The sequence below is a fragment of the Mastomys coucha genome, unplaced genomic scaffold (genome assembly GCF_008632895.1).
Source record: "Mastomys coucha isolate ucsf_1 unplaced genomic scaffold, UCSF_Mcou_1 pScaffold20, whole genome shotgun sequence".
NCBI classification, from domain to species: Eukaryota; Metazoa; Chordata; class Mammalia; order Rodentia; family Muridae; genus Mastomys; species Mastomys coucha.
This window is the reverse complement of record NW_022196903.1, coordinates 27,186,723-27,205,211: the sequence shown is the minus strand read 5'-3', so window position 1 is coordinate 27,205,211 and position 18,489 is coordinate 27,186,723. Positions and strand designations below refer to the sequence as shown.

Below are 18,489 nucleotides of genomic sequence, written 5' to 3'. Positions count from 1 at the left end.
TGAGTGACCCAGCAAACTTGATCTTCATGAAGTCCATGACAAAGAACAAAATAGGACCTTCCAAGTGTGAGGTTGAGTCTGTTTGTCTGTGTTCATAGTCATTTTTGACAACCTTTCTTGTGGTGGTAGGGAGTAAGGTTTTGTGTGTGTGTGTGTGTGTGTGTGTGTGTGTGTGTGTGTGTGTGTGTGTTAGACAAAAACTGACAAAGTAGCAAGAGGGTGGGAGAGAGCCATAAAGAAGAAGCCAAAGGAACGAGAAGCCTGAGGACAGAGCCTCTGCAAACAGGTGGCCCATGTCACTGAAAGAGCTTTTGTACCAGGGAGGCCACAGGAGGGCTGAATATGCTGAAGAGATGACGCAGTCATTTCTTTCTTTCTGCTTTCCCTCCCTCTGCACTAGTAAATGTGTCAAAGTGCATACCTGCCAGCCCAGGGGTGAGGAGAAGTCCCCACATTGCATTCTTCTGCAGCCCCCGGCCCCGCCTGGCCTGCAGGCCTGTCTTCCTAACAGCAAGGACAGCAAACACAATGCTGCCTATTCATTCAGCCTGCAGTCTTCAGCATGCATTCCTAGGGCTTTCCTCTGAGTGTGAGCCCACCTGTTCTGATCTGGGCAAAAGGGAATAAAACCATCCAAGCCGGGTCTGCCTTTGTCCCATCACAGCTGTCTCCTGTCCTGGGCCTGGAACACACCCTCCAGGCTTGGCAGGCCCTGAGCCCCCTCCCATCTTCCCCTTCCTTGGCACTATTCCCAGGCAGAGAATCCTATCTTAGTCTAGGTGGGTAATGGGATCCTACCACCTGTGGCAGACCCAGCTCATGGATTGGCCCAGGCACTACCCTTCCTTGGAAGACTCGTGAGCAGCACCATTGGAAAGAACATGTGCAGACTTACAATATCTCTGCCTCCACATCCTGGAGACTGCCTCTGTTAAGAGAAGCCCCATCCCTCCCCACCAAAAGTATCTGCAATCCCAGCACTGGGGCCCACTGGCTAGTCAGTCTAGCTGAATCAATAAAATTCCCACTCAGTGATGAGTCCTTGTCTCAAAATATAAGGGGGTTTAGTAATCAAGGGAGACACTTTTGGTTCACATTGCCTTTGTGTTTATATGTGCATGCATGTATATGTACATCTACCTACCTACATACATACATACATGTACAAACGTGCATATACAAGCATATGTACTAGCTTTATGGTTAGCTTACAATCTAACATCCTGGCTATCTGGGGACATTCCAAAGAGCTGAGCTGATTCTAAGGTTTAAATACACACACACACATACACACACACACACACATATCACAGGGGAGGGCATACTGACAGACAGAAGGACAGTGACAGAGACACAGAGAAGCACTCATACATAAACACACAGAAAGAAACAGAGAGAGAGAGAGAGAGAGAGAGAGAGAGAGAGAGAGAGAGAGAGAGAGAGAGAGAGAGAGAGAGAGAGAGAGAGAGAGAGAGAGAGAGAGAAAGAATGATCTGCCAGAATGTGCCTCTACCTTCTCTGGATCTTCTTCCTACCCACTGCTCCTCATCTGTCAACTCCAGCTCCAGCTTACTACCCACCTGGTCTTTCATATGTGCTTGGTTCTGTTATTTTGTGCCTGTGACAGCACAGTATGCCATAGTGGGAACATGTGGTAGAGACCATGTGGCAACTGGAAAGCATAAGGTCCCTGGTCTCATAGCCTCTTCAAGGTTCTTCCCCCACCCATACCCTGGCTTCATTCTACCAGGCCCCATCTCCTAGATGTCTGTCCACTTCCTGATAGTACCATAGACCACAAAACAAGGCTTTAACACATGAATCCACAGGAGACATTGAAAACCCAAACAATAGCTGGGGTCATCTGGAAGAACACCTGACTTATTCTTTCTCCCCCCTTCTTCTACCTCCTCCTTCCCCTCCAACTCCTCCTCCCCTCCTCCTCCTTCCACTCAAACTTCTCCCCCTCCTCCTCTTCCCCTCCTCCTCCTCCTCCTCCTCCTCCTCCTCCTCCTTCTCCTCCTTCTCTGTTTCATTATGATCTAAGCATAGAGCCCCTAATGATTGAGTTCAAGCATAGGCCAAGATCAAGCCATAGTGCTGAGGGTTGGAGACCATCTGATGGTGAAGATGGAAACAGGTTCTGATTTCTAAGTCCAGTGGGCCCATACTGTAGGGTCTGGGGAGACAGCCTAGTTGTGATCTCTCCAGTTGGGAGGTGTACCTGAGCCAGCCGATCAGACAACCCGGTTTCCATGCTGAAATTTGTTTGCTTGGCCAGCAGCACTGGGAGTTAATATTTCCCTGTGTGTTTAGGAATTAATTTCTACTAAATGTAATCACCCCCACTCTCCTTCCCTCTCACTCACCCCCTTCCTTTCTCCATTCCTTTCCCTTCTAATTTTCCACTTGGCTGGGAATTCTCCAGCAGTGAAAGTTCAGGCTTAGGGGAGGGCGGAGGTAACTGCTTCATTAGAGAGGATAATCTCATTGGAGCCACTGGCTTGAATAATAACCCCTTGCAGAGGCCTGGGGCCTTTTTCCCTGGAGCTGCTAGAACCTCTGGTCTAGGGCTGTAAGGGCCCAGTGCACAGGAAGTAGAATGAGAACAGGAGAAAAGACTGCTCAGTAAGGAAGACCTTAACTCGGGGGCAAAGGGGAGATGGGTCTCCTTGGAGCCTGCTGGGACAGCACATCGGTATTTGGGGACAGAGGCAACTTTTGGAATGACAGAGGCAAATACCTGAAACCTCAGTTGCATAGCATGTTTTGTGAGTCTGCATAAATACTAATTCCCCTACATGAGAAATGGATGAAGTGAGATCTTGTTGCCTCCACTGAAGAATGGAGAGCATTACCTTCCCACTAATGAGGCTTTTGGTAAGAAGCAATTCAGGAACTCTTCTAAGGCCAAAAATGAACTCCTTTCACATTTCCTAACTCTGGCCTGAGCTACTAGAAAACCCGCAGTCCTCCAATGGCCAAGGGCTATTACCTTGATGGACCCCATAAGACATCAGAAGCTTTGGTCCTTCCTCTGTCATTATCCCATCACACTTAAGGTCAGTTGTCTGTGCTTTTAGACGTTTGTAGCCTCCACCCTTCTGAACCATGAAGGGTGGTAGAAATGTCAAAACATCCCTGGTTCTGACCTTAAGCTTAACTTTCCACTGAGAGAGAGCTGAGTTCTTAATATGCGTTGACAGCTCCTAAGAAAACAAAGCTATAATCCATCGCATGCTTTCTCTCTTCTGGAAGAGTCCTTCCTGGCCTCTGAGACTCCCTCCACCTGCATTGTAAGGAAAACTGCTACAGTCTTCCCTTCTTCCTTTGATGTGCCCGATGAAAATGAAACGTTCTGTATCCGCTGCAGTTTAGACCCATGGAATGAGGAGTTAGGGAAGTGGTGAGTTAACATCACCAGCTCACACTTGCTGACAACTCTCCTTAAGCAATGTGTTTACTGCCCTCGATCTCATGAAATCTTTAGGAACTCTTAGCTGTTTGCTATCATTTTGCTCCCATTTTCTAGAAGAGAAGACTGAGGTATCAAGAGATTAAGCATTTGGCCTTGATGCTTAAAGCTGTAAATTGCACATGGTTTTCTATATACAGTACTTTCTAGAACTGCAGCAAGATGCAGCTCTGGGAATCTGGGGCTGGTAGCAAACAACTCAGGTCAGACCTGTTCCTAAAGCTACCTGTGCCTCCTCCCCCAACCTGAGAGAGGGATAGAGCCCATCTACTCTATTTAGTGACTTCCGGTGATGTTTGACCAGGAAGCCGCTTTACCCACTTTACCCACTCCACAACACACACACTCTTCATAATTTAATCAAAGATACCTTTTTTCAGACCTACTGATTCATCTTGAAAACAAGAACTTCAAAGTTGGGGAGTCAGTGAATAATTGAAGCCATACCAGTTCTCTGGATCTGCTGCTAATGGGCATAATAACACTATTAATAGCAATGTCAGTTCAGACACTCAGCAAAAGTCCATAACATTAGCCTAATAGCTGAAGGTAATGGAGTCCTTGCTGAGAAGCTGGTAAATTAACTCCCAAGACTTAGAGACAGACACTCTCGTGGCCAATGGTTTGCTCCAGCAGCCCAAGAAACCTGTGAGGACTCCCAGACTCGCTCCTCATGTTTCCCTCCTAATTTGGAGGTCTCTTGAATTCATCCCAGGGATTTCAGGATTGTCCAACAAGTATCCATAATAGTCAGGTACTTTCTGGTGAACCTAAGAGGAATGGTGGAGAGGAAATGTTTAAAGAGCCTTAAGGATGTAAGAAAAGCCTTAAGGCAGGGAGCATGGTTTAGTCTGCAAGGGGGTCTGCTCCCTCACTTCTTAGTCTGGAAGCTTCTAGAAGCTTGGCACAGTTGTAAGAAGCAGAGGCTCTGAGTTTGCCTGGGCTTGATATGGACTTGGATGGGCTATGACCTGGATGAAGAAGTGCCTTGCCTTCCTCTTCTATGGTAGTCTGATAGCTAAGATGAGTTGGACCCAGGAAACTTAAATAGCATTGAGTGTAAAACCTTATCACAGTGTAAGCACACAGTAACTAGTGGTCATGGTTGCATTATAAAGAGATGGCGTGACTTTCGTGTCCCCCATCCAGCTTACTGTAAGCTCTGACTCGGTCCCCCTTTCTTTCCTCGTCTTCCTTCCGAGGCAGCTATGGCTGTCACCTGTAGTGCTTTCCCCTTAGTCAGCTAAACTCTCATTTCCAGCTGTGCACTTGGAGGCCATGCCTCCAGCAGAGGCTAATGTGTCTTCTTTCCCTCCGACTGGGAGGACCACAGCTTCCTCTAAGACTAAGAGTTGGCCCACAAGCCGCCCGGGGTTCCCCAGTACCTCTACTCACTCCCTTTCTTAATCCACCCCACAGCTGCCTTTCCAGGAGCACATTCTCCTCCCATCTCCCTCCCCATCTTATTCCCTATCCCTACCTTCTGTTTCCTTTTGTCACTCTGCCCAGACCTCCCTCAACAGTCCTAACAATATCCTTTTCTCTTTGGCCCAAAGAGACTAGCTATGCAGGGGTGATTTCCAGATAGTCCCATTTCATCTCAGCCTGTCCCTCTGGAGCACCTTGCCTGCCTGTGCTTCATCATGTAATCCATATTCCGGAGCATCCAAATCCTGGCTGCTGGACACAGCTCTGAATTTGTAAGGTTTATCTGGCTTGGGTTAAACATTCTTTGAGCTCAGGTACCTTATGCAGGCTATATTCATATATATATATACATATATATATATATATATGTATATATATATATATGCGCACAGACCCAGGTTTTCAGTACCTCTTTCTCAAGCTCGTGTCAGTAGAGACTGTTAAAAGGCAAGGCCACACTGGATGTGGTGCACCTGTGACACAGTGCCCTTTGTACAACACAGGGCATTAAGCAGTGACAAATACCTTATGTAATAGTCCCCCAGTGCCACAGAGACATGGAGTTCTGATGCTGCTAGCAACTACCCTCCGGGCTCTCTCTCTCTCTCTCTCTCTCTCTCTCTCTCTCTCTCTCTCTCTCTCTCTCTCTCTCTGTGTGTGTGTGTGTGTGTGTGTGTGTGTGTGTGTGTGTGTGTGTGTATGTCTTTCACCTGTATTTCTTCTCTTTGCTAAAATGCATGTGGGGGAATTCAAAAGACAGCCAACAGTGTTTCTTCTCTTGAGAAGCTCCTACTTGGTAGAAGTGGGCTACTTTTATCTCAATAATCATCATAAAACATAAAAAGTTCTAGACTGTGGGAAACTCCAGGGTGCTATAGAGAATTAAGGAGATAATTCATATCTGCCTGGGGTCAGGACAGAAGGATTGCTGGTACAAAAGAGCCAAAGTACTCTGTAGATCTAGATGGAATTGGACAGGTAAAAAAGGTGTGGAAACCCAGACAGAATTGCATATACAAAGGCAATAATATGTATTATGTACTAAACACATATATGGGGAGAAGTGAGGTTTGCTAAAAAGGGGTGCGGAGTGTCAGAGGCTGTGGATGAATGTGCTATAGACTAAACTGTACGACTCTTCATGTGACTTTGAAGAGAGTGGGGGGAATTTAAGTTGACTCAAGGTTTTTTTGGTAGTTTTTGGGATGACTGACTTTTTCCAAAGCTAAGCATGATGCAAGAGGTCCAACCTTGAAGAAGGAAACAAAATCAACACTTCAGGTTTAGATAGCCCTCAAAAGCATCAGAAGATGTTTGCCTCTTTCTGGACCAATCGCTCACCACTGTGTGTCTTTTCCAGGTGCACCCGGAAGGAACGGTGTGAACGCTCCAGAGAACCCCGAAGGTTTGCCTCAGAGATGAAGCAGTGTGTCCGGCTGACGGTTCATCCCAACAACATCTCTGTCTCTCAGTACAACGTGCTGGTAAGAGTGGGAAGGTCAGAAAGCAGGGAAGAACTCTCCCCAGCAATAAGCAGCAAGGCGCTTTACGAGCACCTCTAGATCAGGGTTGGAATGCTAGCCAACCCTGATCTACCCGGGGGGCCCAAGAAAGGGGACATGGGCAAGAAAATTAAAGAAAAGATTCCCGTCATAAGATCAAGGAAATGACCATACCAAAGGTGATCGAGTAATACAAATTGAGGCTGCACTGAGATTCCATATCACTCCAGTCAGAATGGCAATCACCATGAAAGCAAATAAAAACAAATGCTGATAGAAATTTAAACGAATTTAGGCACTATGGAAATCAGCACAGAGGTTCTTCAAAAGACCTCCCCCATGTGACCCAGATACACTACCCACTCCTGGCTATGAGACACTTGAGTGTTGATGTCTTTTTGCAGGACTATTCATGTCTGCTAATTTGTGGAACCAACCTAAGTATTTGTCAATCAAGGAAGGGATGAATAAAGAACCAGCATTTATATACACAAAGAAATCCTTTTCTTTTCAACCATAAAGAACACATCCATGTTATTTGAAAAATGGGTGCAAGAAGATCATAATATTAAGTGAATTTAAATCTGTCTCAAAAAGGCAAATGCCGTATTTTCTCTCATTTGTATAGCTTGGATATTATAGAGACATAAAATCATATATTTACATATGACATGAAAATGGAAGCTCTAAGAAGGGAGAAAATAGACCTAACAGGAGAGCGATGGAAAAGAGGATAGAGGGGCATGGGGAAATGGGCTCAAAATACATTTTATATATGCAGGAAAATAGCATTACATGACCAAGCATAATGAAAAGTGTAGTATTTTATTATAATCCAAAGTATTTAGTGGGTATACCTAGCTATGCATTAGCCAACTTGAGATTAGTTAGTGTGCAAGTAAATATGGAATGATAGAATAAGACCATACAGCAATGAGTGTTGGCATTGATATCTTTATCTATAAAGGGAGCAATGTAGGTATGTTGAGAGAAGGGGATGCAGACCCTGACTTCTAGCATTAGGACTTTGGCAGTTAGTGTTCTCATTTTAACAAATGGAAGAGGTGTCCCATCAGCCAACCTGGTCCTGCTCAGAATTCTTCTAGAACACAAATCCCCTAAGTGTTCCCACCTTCTGAAACCAAATCCATTCAGATGTTAGGGGGTTTCTTTAGTTCCCATCTCCACCTCCCACTGCCTTCTTGTAACAAGCTGGTTTATGTTAATAATTCTTCTTCCTTTGTCTCTCTCTTTCTCTTTCTCCTGCCTTCCTTCCTTCCTTTCCCCACTTCCCCCTCCTTTTCTCTTTTCCCCTGCCTGGCTCTGCGGTTCACAGCTGGTCCTAGAGACATACAATGTCCCGGAGCTGTCAGCAGGTGTCAACTGTACCTTTGAGGATCTGTCAGAGATGGATGGGCTGGTAATAGGCAATCAGATCCAGTGCTACTCCCCTGCAGCCAAGGAGGTGCCCCGGATCATCACCGAAAATGGTAAGCAAGTGGTCCCAGGAGGCAAAGTTGGGTGGCAGACTTTTCCTTGTGCCTGGGTAGCAGAACTCATGACAGATGTGGAGTATTGATGGAGCCTAAGGGCAAGAATAAGTCAGAGCAGGAAGTGGGCAGATGGTTAAAAGAGATAAAGGTGGGATTTTTCTCCTTTGCCCTTGTAAATGAACTGGTACAGCCCTTCTGTCTCAGCCCCAGCTTAGCAACCAAACTTCTACCTCATCCTAGATGAGGAGGAGCTACAGAGAAGGTAGGTAGAGGCAAGTCTAGAACAGTAGTGGTGTATGTAGTTGATGGTCTGCTCATTTTAGCTAGCCTGGAGGAAGAGTAAAGAGGAAAGCTAACCTGCAGCAAGGATATGATGGGGCAGGTCCAATGGTTCTATGATGATTTGTTCACACTCACATGACTGGGTCTCTGACTGTAGAGCACTTTCTCCTCACCCTCCCACACATAGCCACCTGTTGCTTATAACCAACTATCCTGAGAAGGGTGTGAGTAGACACAGGCTAGAAACATGTAAGAGACAGGCTGGCTGGGTAGAGGGACTCCATGTTGTCCATCCCATTTGGTTTTGTCACATTTATTCAGAGCCAGTTGATTAATGAGACTCTTGGGGAAGGCAGAGAACAAGGCTGGGGGCAGGGTCTAGGGTCAGGGCTGTGAATTAAACATGAGCTCCAATGCCTCCTTGGAGCCAGCTGAGGAATCTAGTATCTCTTACCCCTATGGGGCCAAGTCCCACAGAGGAGGTAGTATCAGGACCAGGTCTCTCTGCTCAGAGATGAGGTAAGCTTGTATGTGCACACATTTATACATATATGCAATGCCACTCATGCCATTGGCAATAGTTTTCTTGAGATACTACATTTTATTCCTCCCTGGCTACTTCTCATTCTGATTCCACAAGACTTTCAAGCATAGCATATGAGGACATTTGATTGTGCATATGTGTGTGTGTGTGTGTGTGTGTGTGTGTGTGTGTGTGTGTGTACATGTATGTGTGCATGATAAGTGACTGGGGGGAGGGTCTAGTGACATAACAGAGAAGGAGAGTAAGCCCAATTTGTTTTGCTTATGTGTATATGTGTGTGATGGGTCCATCTTGGAACTGATCCTTGTTAACTCAGAGGCCTATGAAAGCTGACAGCATCCCAGAGAAAGTGGCTCTCTTTCCCAGAGTACATCACTGCTAATGGGACTTTGGCTTGGGTTTTGAACTTCCCCTGGCCCCCCATTGGTGGGCTCTGCCTTATAGGGGATCATCATGTTGTCCAGCTGCAACTCAAGTCAAAGGAGACTGGGATGACCTTCGCCAGCACCAGCTTTGTCTTCTACAACTGCAGTGTCCACAATTCGTAAGTGTCCTGGCTTTACTCAGTTTCCTGTCCCTAGGGTCAAGGTTCATGCAAAGCTCAGAACACCTCATTATGATTTCAAGGAATCATTGTATGGAGGCTTGCAAAGAGGCATCCTTAACAGTAGAAGACAGGCCTCTCTCCTGTCCCTATAGTGTGAATGGAAAGAGACTAGAAAGAGACAAACTCAAGAGCATATGGTATGAGCCCTGCTAATCCCTAGCCTATGCATCTTCTCTAGCATAAATCTTCTACCCTGATTCCCTTCCAATCATCTACTAGAGGTGATGAAGAACAGAAGTTCACACCTATGCAGAGGAGGAACCAGAGAAGGGAGGGGAGCATTTACATGTATTCAGGAGAGGTCAAAAGGTCTAGCAAGTCAACTAAATGCCCACCAACTCTGTAGACTGGATCAGGACTTGGGTTTTTAGGTGCAAAAGGAAGTTTAAAAGACAGAGTGTCTGAGGCCCTGCAATAAAGACATAGGAGCCTAGTTCTAACTTTGTTTGACTTTGGCATCTAATTCCTCTAAATAGTAATAGTAATCATGGACAGAAAATTAGCTAGGGTTCCAGAGAAGAGTGAAACACACACGGCCTGACTCCCACATTTTTAACATGCTGTTCTGCATCCCTCTCTTCACAGGTAGGCATCTAACATGACACTTGGGGGTTCTAATAGGATAAAAAAAAATTAGATCCCATGAAGGCTATCTATGAGACTAGATGTTAGCTCAGTTTGGGACCTCAGGGAAGGAAGCCTGACTCCTGCCCAGCCAGAGTGCAGCTGCATCAACATTGCGGTTTTCTGCTCACTGCTTGCTGTGGAGTTGCTGGTGATGTCAACTCTTGGTGGCATCCCGTCTATAGTTTTACTCATCAAATGGAGGGTTCACAAATGAATAAGACCACAGCACTCAGGCCCTGCCCTCCACTGGAACCAATACCTGCCTAATTGCTTGGTCAAAGATTGCAGCCTTAGTGGCCTCATGGAAGAACCTGATGTTTAATAATGGGAAAGAACACCAAGAGCCTAGGAGAACCCCAGCACTGAGGTTTATAAAACAAGAGGTCCAGAGGGGCCAACTCTCCTTTGGTCAAAGGTTGGTCAAGTGGAGAAAATAGAAAGGCCCTACAGATGGTAGAACAGCCCGTGGGACTCAGCTCTGCCTGTTTGGCAAGGCTTTTGAGCTTGTAACAACGGGGAACCATGTTGGGTTTTTAAGCGACAGAAGATTCTTACAAAGTTGCCTGTGGCCTGGAGGTTAGGAGTGAGGTTGGCAGCTGTGCTGGGACACATAGTACAGAGACTGCAGCTTCAGTAATTTCCGCTGTTACCAGAACGTTGGGGTATGTCTGTAACAGTGAGACTCGGGGGTGATTTGAATTAAAACCTGGTTTTGGCTTTGTCTTAGTTATTATAGACCCTGCTCCTTATTGATCTCCTATTTAGCAAGGGACCATATCAACAATGGGGGGAGAGGGAGGCTCACAGGATTCCAGCTCTGACTGAGGAGTTCATTCCATGAGGTCTTAAGAAGGATGGATTCACGTGAGACTTTTCATTTGCTGATCAAGGGTCATCTCTCTTAATAGCAAAAATGTTCAGCTAGATTCTAAAGACATAGTTGCTGGGGCTGAGGCTCTAAGATGTGTGCTTCTTCTCTGTGTCCAGATGTCTGTCCTGTGTGGAGAGCCCGTACCGCTGCCACTGGTGTAAATACCGGCATGTTTGTACTCATGACCCCAACACATGCTCCTTCCAGGAAGGCCGAGTGAAGCTACCTGAGGTACGTTCCAGCAGTGGTGTGGTGAGAGGCATTGCTTGTAAGCACCGAACACATGTGCAGCCCATCTATTGAGAGGATCCTAGAAATCTATTCCTCTCTCCCTAACCTTGGCTCTTCAGAGGTGGTGCATAAAAACAATGGACAAGCTCAGCCCTGCACAGGTGCTATGGTTCTGGCTCAGCCCAGAAGGTTTGGGTACAAATATCCAAGTATGAGTGTACTCTGTAGTTCTTGCCTACTTCCAAGAGAATAGGAGAGACATGAGTTAGACAGCCAGTAGGCCCACCTTGTCATGAAAAGCTGGCAATAGGCTGACAGTCTTATCTTGTGTGCTGAGTCTTGATCATGAGACAGGAACAGAAGGGCAGATCAATTCCCTTGGAGGAAGACATCAAGACTCCTGGAAACACCCATCTGAAATCAGCCTGGAACATGACAGAAGTCAGACAAAATGGCTTTCAGGGTCCCTTCCTGCTCTCAAAATAATGAACCTGACCAAAGTTTTGGGAGCAGAAAGACCACTGCTAATAGAACAGAAAACAATGGACTTCGTGGACTGCAAGGACTTCTTGCCACTCTCTTGGGGAAGGCCTTCTTCTTCTTTCTTACTTGTCCACTTCCTGTTTCTTTTGTGATGAGGTTGTCCTAGATGCTTAGAAAGGAAGATTAAAAGGGCCAAAGAAAGCAAAGAAAGAGCTACAAAGGTTCCCAGAAGATGTGACAACAGCTTCCTAGTAGATGCACCAAATGAGAACTAAGTAAATAAATGTTTCTGAACTATTGACTGAGTCACTGAGAAGAGGTTATTGTTTTCAGAACTCAAAACAGAATCCTGACTTACTAGTGGAAATGAAGCCTTTAAAAAAAATACCATTAGCTTTTTGGTTTTTGTTTCTGAACGTAAACTATTGCAGAAATAAAGGATACAAATGGAAAGTATGCAACAGAAAGGGGATCTTCTATTCACAGGCTAGTCATCTAAGTGTCTGCTATTGTGGTAATCATTGCAAATGCCTATGAGAAGTCAATTGAAAAAGAGAAAAGACTGGGGCAGAAGGATTTTAAAAACCAAAGGATTGGGGAGTTTTAAACAAGACTGTCTCCTAGTAATGTCAGAAGCATTACCCATAAAGTCTCACCAACATGACTCCCTAAACAAGAGCTAGATAAAAGACATGCCAGGATAAATGGAATAAGTCTATGAGTGAGTCCTCAACCCCACACAAAAAAGAGCTGCAGGCACCTAAGGGATGCTGAGAGTGTGGGAAGTGTAAACCAGTTGGTTTGCCAACACCAAAAGGTCAGCCCTGGAAACATATGTATGAGTAGCATATTCAGACTGACTAGGTTATATTTAGGTTATATAAATATATATGCATATATACATATATATATGTATGTATGTATACACACACACACACACACACACACACACACACACACACACACACACACATTCTCATAGGATACATGTCCAGTCAAGGCTGTAACTGACTGGGTGACTCATGGTCTTTGAGCCTGAAGTTGCTCCAGGCATGGGGGCCAAGACCCTCTTGCAATGCTGGTAAGACTCAGGCCACAAAATTCTTCTGGAGCTCCTCAGGTTCCCCTTCTTCTTTACCCTGTGAGGCAATGCAGATAGGGCCCTTTTGTTTAGCCAAGAGTGAGGCTGACAGGTGGCTTTTCATCTGCTGCACCATCTTGCATCCCCGGGTATGCTTTCATCTCGCTTCACACTGGTTTCACTGGCTATCATCAGGGGTGTTGAGTTACTTTTTTCCCCCTGAACAAAGAGCATGTTCAGGCGAGGTTATTGGTCTGGAATGGAGAACTGGTGGAGCATTGTAGTTGTGTTATAAACAGTAAGTATTCAGGCATAATTACAATTATTAGGAATGGAATGTCCAGTAACATATGTCGTTTATAGTAACTATATCCCAGTTACAAGGGATGGTTTTGTTTCAACTAATGATGGCATTGTGATAGCAACTTAGACCCTTAGATCAGCTGCCAGAGCCTGGGCAGCAAATAGAAAGGGAGATGAGAGGAGAGATGAGGTGAGGAAAAGCACACCAGGGTGGCAGCATCTCCCTGCTTGCTCTCAGTTCTCTTCTCCCTGTACCTTGTAAGGCTTCCTGCTGTCTTCAGGCATGGCCTATGGCCATTTACAGAGCTGCGGGAGCCTCTGTCCTTGTATGCCCTAGAATTGCCATCTCCTCTACAGCCTCACCTGAACAGAGCCATCTGGCCTACACACTAGGTACTGATGGTTAAGGTAAACTGCTATAGAAAACAAATCCATTGCCAAAGAGGTGGTCCTCAATGGGCGGTTGGGTATACTGTTATGTCTCATCAGATCCGAAAAAATCCAAGTGATGTATTACTGCAGCTGTGTTCTCTGGGTACCAATCTAGAAAAGCTAGACATTTGTGGGTGGTTCCCAGGTGAACAGTCTCAGAAAGGAGGTGCCATGTACTACTTTTCCTCTTCAAGTTTAACCAGTTTCACTCCAGAAAACAATTATAAGACTGTTTGATCTGCAGTGTTGTACTTGAAAGGTTCTCCCAACAACCACTGCCACCCCAATGGCTCTGAGATGTCCTACACTAGGACAGGTATGACAAACTCTGAGTCCCTAAAGGTCAAGTTCACTCTAGAACTACAGGGCCAGAAAGGAAGAGTCCCAGACTGCTGATGCTGAATGAAACACACCCTTAGAGATAACGGCCAAAGGCATTTATTTATTTATCTCTGGCTTGACTTTGGAGAGAAATCACACTATCCCCCATTGTCAGTAATTCTGCTTTAATTCCATCAGACAGCCATTCCTAGGAACCACCTCTGCCCTGCCTTCCACCTCCCCTGAGAAAACAAAGCCAAACCCAACTCAAAACTTGTTTCCAACCCATGCACACATCCCCCTTTCAGGTATTCAATTACTGGGCTGCCATTTCTCCAGACAACTGCACTTTCCATCAATCTCACCTGCCCCTCCCCCTTGGGGTTATGGGTATTTCCTTTCTGTATTATTAGTTCGCTCTCTCCATAAACCAGCCCATCGTAGATCATGCTAATGGCATTATAAACTTGGTGAACAGCAAGAAAATATATGGTGCATTACATCTTTGTATTGAGCATCAAGGGTCTGAGAGGGTGCGTATAAATTTGGGGAGTTGTTAGGGCTACTAGGGCTGGCTCCCATTTGGAATTGATTGGGAGGGGTGCTTACATGGTATTGGGGGAGGAGAAGTGGCCTACAAATCATGTTTCCCTTAGCCACTCCAGATCTGATGTCCCCAAGAGCTTTGCATTCTCCCAGTTTCACTATAACAACCGGGAGAAACAGAGCTCTCATCTCGCAAATACACCAGGGGCTGTAAATTCACAAGCCTGTCCCCAGCCCCAGGCAGCCCCAGCCCTGAAGGCAGTGTTCTCTTTTCCAGCCCAGGAGCATTCTTTATGTCCTTGTTCAATTATTTAAATATGCTGCCAAGCCTCTGTGTAAAGGAACCTCTGGCAAACTGGACATAGTGGGTAGAAAGACAGTTCTCTGGCTTTCCTACATTGGCTTTACTCTCCTGCACTCAGCACCCCTAGCCTCATTTTGTGTCTTTAAATGGAGACCAAAATATACAAGGGGACTGTTGACTGGGAGTTACCTGGATCCATCTTCAGAATTCCAAGTTATTAAATATTTGCTCATGCCTCCAGCCACTGTCCCTCCATACCCTTGGTCTATTCTTACAACTGTAGGATGTAGACATGGGGTGAGACAGCCCTCCAGGGAGACTGCTTCTTATTGCATGCATTCAAGTCTCCACATAATCTTGTCAAACACAGGTGTTTTCCATTCTGCAAGAGTTGGCCCTTTCAAATGACAGTTCAGCGAAATACCTGCTTTGAAAGGAGAAGGGCAGTAGTTTTGGAGGGAATCAGTATGGGGTTAGATAATCATTTGTGGCTGAGAAATAAGAGGAGCAGAAGAAAATATTGACTCACCATTCGTGAATCCTGAGGTTACTGCTTATTTGAATCGTCTTCATTGAAACACCAGGATGATGATATGAGTTGTGTTATAAAACAAGATCGCACACAGGAAGGGATGTGCAATGGGGGTAGGGACTGAGTCTCTGTACCAAGTTAACTACATCATCTAGAATTATAACAGTAGCACAGAATGCCTACCATATCCAGTGTCTAGTGCTAGGAGATAGAGGACTGAAAATAACAATGATTAAAATAATAAAATACTTCCCTGCTGATAAATAGCTATACCTCCTTGCCGAGCTTGCTCATCACTCTTGCTGTTTACCACTAATGCAGTTGATTGGTATTTTAAATACCACATTTTAAACTAACTGAGCAGATACTGGTTTCATTTTGCTTTTAATTTTTTAAGTTAGCATATAAAGCAATATATTTGTTCATGCTGTCTGTGTGCGTGTGCGTGTGTGTGTGTGTGTGTGTGTGCATGTGTGTGTGTGTGTGTGTGTGTTATTCTTTGTTCTTGCTTGCTTGGGAGGAAATATTGTTATTCCTATTGTAGAGATGGAAAAATTGAGCTTTAAAATATTTTATTGATGAATCTCAGATCATCTGTGGGGCTAGTAGTGGAGCAAGGACAGAAAGGAAAACTACCTACCAGACAGCAGCTAAGAAGCCCATGATTTGCTTCAATTCTGATGCTATCTACCTGGAGTTAGTGTCAGACGCCACAGGCTAAAAGCTCAGTTCCACAAGCTCATCCCCTCCCCAGTTAGGATGCCTGTCACAAGCCACAAATATGCGCACCTGTGTTTCTGACCAACTGACTACTCCACAAATCTCTTCTTCAAGTCTGATGCTTTGTTGTAATGGGTCACAAGTCTCAGAGAAACATTTATTTACATTCCCTGGCTTATTAGAAAAGATGCTGCAAAGGATATAGAGGAACAGTGAGTGAAAACTGTCAAGAACAAGATCTGTGGGGGAAGGGCTCAGGGCTTCCATTCCTGCTCCATGTGCATGTTATCCCAGGACATCCATCTGTTCACCAAGTAGGAAGTTCCTGACTCTTTCATGTGAGGTTGTTGTTTTTGTAAGGTTTGTTTTTATTTTTAGCTTGTGCATGTGAATGTATACAGAGACATCAAAGGAGGCTAGAAGAGGGTATCAGATCCCTTGGAGCTGGAGCTGCACGTGGCTGTGAGGTGCTTGATGTGGGTCCTAGGAACCAAACGCCAGTCCTCTGCAAGAGCAGTCCAGGCTTGTAGCCAATAAGCATCTCCTGAGCTCCTTATGTGGAGTTTCTATGGCTGTTCCTTTATATAGAGATGATTGATTAACTCCTCTTGAAGTTCAACCAGTGGGCTTACTCCAGAGAACAGTTGTAAGATCAGAGGAGGTGAAATGTATTCTATTTGATCTGCAATGTTGTTCTTAAAAGGTTCTTCCAACATCCCCTACTATGCTGGCCACTGGTAGTGAACTTAACCTTCAGTTCCTCTCTTCTGCAGTATCTGGAAAGATGCTCTCATCCCCACAGTTAGCTGGCAAATAGTCCCCATTCTCAGATGAGCTTCTTTCACTGGCATAAACTCAAGTATCATTAAAATTTGCTTATTAAGAACAACAGAAAGTTCTCATCCCCAGAATCATTCAGGAAATTCCAAGGGTTCTAGAAGCTGCATGCCAAGAACCAAGAGAAAAGCACAAATAATATATTTTATATTATGTCCTAATATCCAGGACCATAAAAACCATCCAGTCAAGACCATGTGTCTTCATGTTATGGGTGAAGGGAGGGTTTGGTGGGCGTACCCAATGCCATTGGTTGGCTAGTGAGTCTCAGAATATGTGGCAATGGAGCAGCAGAATGTTACTTCTGACAAATCAGTAGACCCAGGGTACCAGCTAGATGCAGTGGTCTACAGTCATGGAACCGCTAAGAATCCCTGTGTGAGGACTACGTGGTTCCCAGAGATCCGCCTCCTTAGAGCCTTGGGACCTCCTGTGAGAGGAAGAGCAAGACTGGTGGATCTTCACCACAGCTCCACCCACTGCTCTGAGGCTTTGCTACTTACTCCTTTGTGTTTTAGGCTTGTCAGCTGGTTTGTTTTAATGGTGGTGAAATATACAAATAAAAGCAATTTCGTTCTATGGCCAACTAATGACTGACTCAGATTGAGACTCATCCCATGGCCAAGCACCCATCCCTGACTTTATTAATGATACTCTCTTATGCTTGCAGTCATCTGCCTAGCATAACTGTCCTCTGAGAGGTTCCACCCAGCAGCATCTGACTGAAACAGATGCAGAGACCCACAGCCTAACATTAGCCAGAGCTCAGGGAGTCTTGTGGAAGAGTTGGGGAAAGGACTGAGAGACCAGCAGAGGAGGATAGGGACTCCACAAGCCAACAGAGTGAACTAACCTGGATCCTTGGGAGCTCCCAGAGACTGAACTACCAACCAAAAAGCATATACATGGGCTGGATCTAACCTCTCTCCCATGCATAGGTAGCAGATGTACAGCTTAGTATTCATGTGGGTTCTCCAACAACTGGAGTGGGTGGGGCTGACTGCATTGCCTGCCTAGGAATCCCGTTTTGCTAACTGGGATGCCTTGTCTGGCTTCAGTGGGAGAGGATATACCTAGTCCTGCAGTGACTTGAGGTATCATAGTGAGTTAGTACCTGGGTGGGGGTCAGAGGAGAAGGCAAGGAGGCAGGGCTGTGTTGGGGGGAGACTGGGGAGTGGCAATTGAGATATAAGGTGAAATAGATAGATAGATAGATAGATAGATAGATAGACAGACAGACAGACAGACAGACAGACAGACAGACAGACAGACAGATAGATAGATAGATTGTAGCAATGCCATTCTAACTCAAGGTTACAGGGTTCTGCCTACCAGAACAGAACCATCTCAGAGAGGACTTCTCAATAGGAGAGGCCAGATACAGAAGGCATGCCTCCCCACTTGTCTCTCCTATGCTTGAGGCACTCAAAGCCATTGAAATAAGTCAGGTCCAGTTAGAGAGACATGAAGTCCCGAAGGCTGGAATGTGCTGATGGGAAGTGGTATAATTCTGGATAAGGTAGAGAGGCAGGAGTGGGCTCAAAGGGTCCTATAAGTTGGAGGAAGAATTTGGAAAAGAAGGAGGACAGAGCTGCAACCTGAGCTGAGAGAAGCAAGGGAAGAAGGAGCACTCGCCGGATGCTGGCTCTCTCTGAGCCGTACCCATGGTAACTCATGCAATCTCCAGGACATACATTTGCAGGAAGAATTCTCATCCCAGAGTTAGGTCAGCCAATGACAAGAGCACTCTTAATGAGTGAGCAGGAGGAAACATGGACTTGCCAACTCAATTCTAGGACTTCCTAGCATCTCTCTCTCTCTCTCTCTCTCTCTCTCTCTCTCTCTCTCTCTCTCTCTCTCTCTCTCTCAC

At 45.5% G+C, this 18,489-nt stretch overlaps 1 protein-coding gene across 2 annotated transcripts in view; it reads left to right on the top strand.

The window, feature by feature from the left end:
- Window positions 1-18,489, top strand: part of Plxna4 (plexin A4) — a 445,847-nt gene that overhangs the window by 345,275 nt on the left and 82,083 nt on the right. For both annotated transcript variants that reach the window (XM_031381450.1, XM_031381449.1), the window contains 4 exons: window positions 6,264-6,387; window positions 7,742-7,895; window positions 9,169-9,268; window positions 10,946-11,060. In XM_031381450.1, the coding sequence (XP_031237310.1) occupies window positions 6,264-6,387; window positions 7,742-7,895; window positions 9,169-9,268; window positions 10,946-11,060 (493 nt within the window). The remainder of the gene's footprint in view (window positions 1-6,263; window positions 6,388-7,741; window positions 7,896-9,168; window positions 9,269-10,945; window positions 11,061-18,489) is intronic.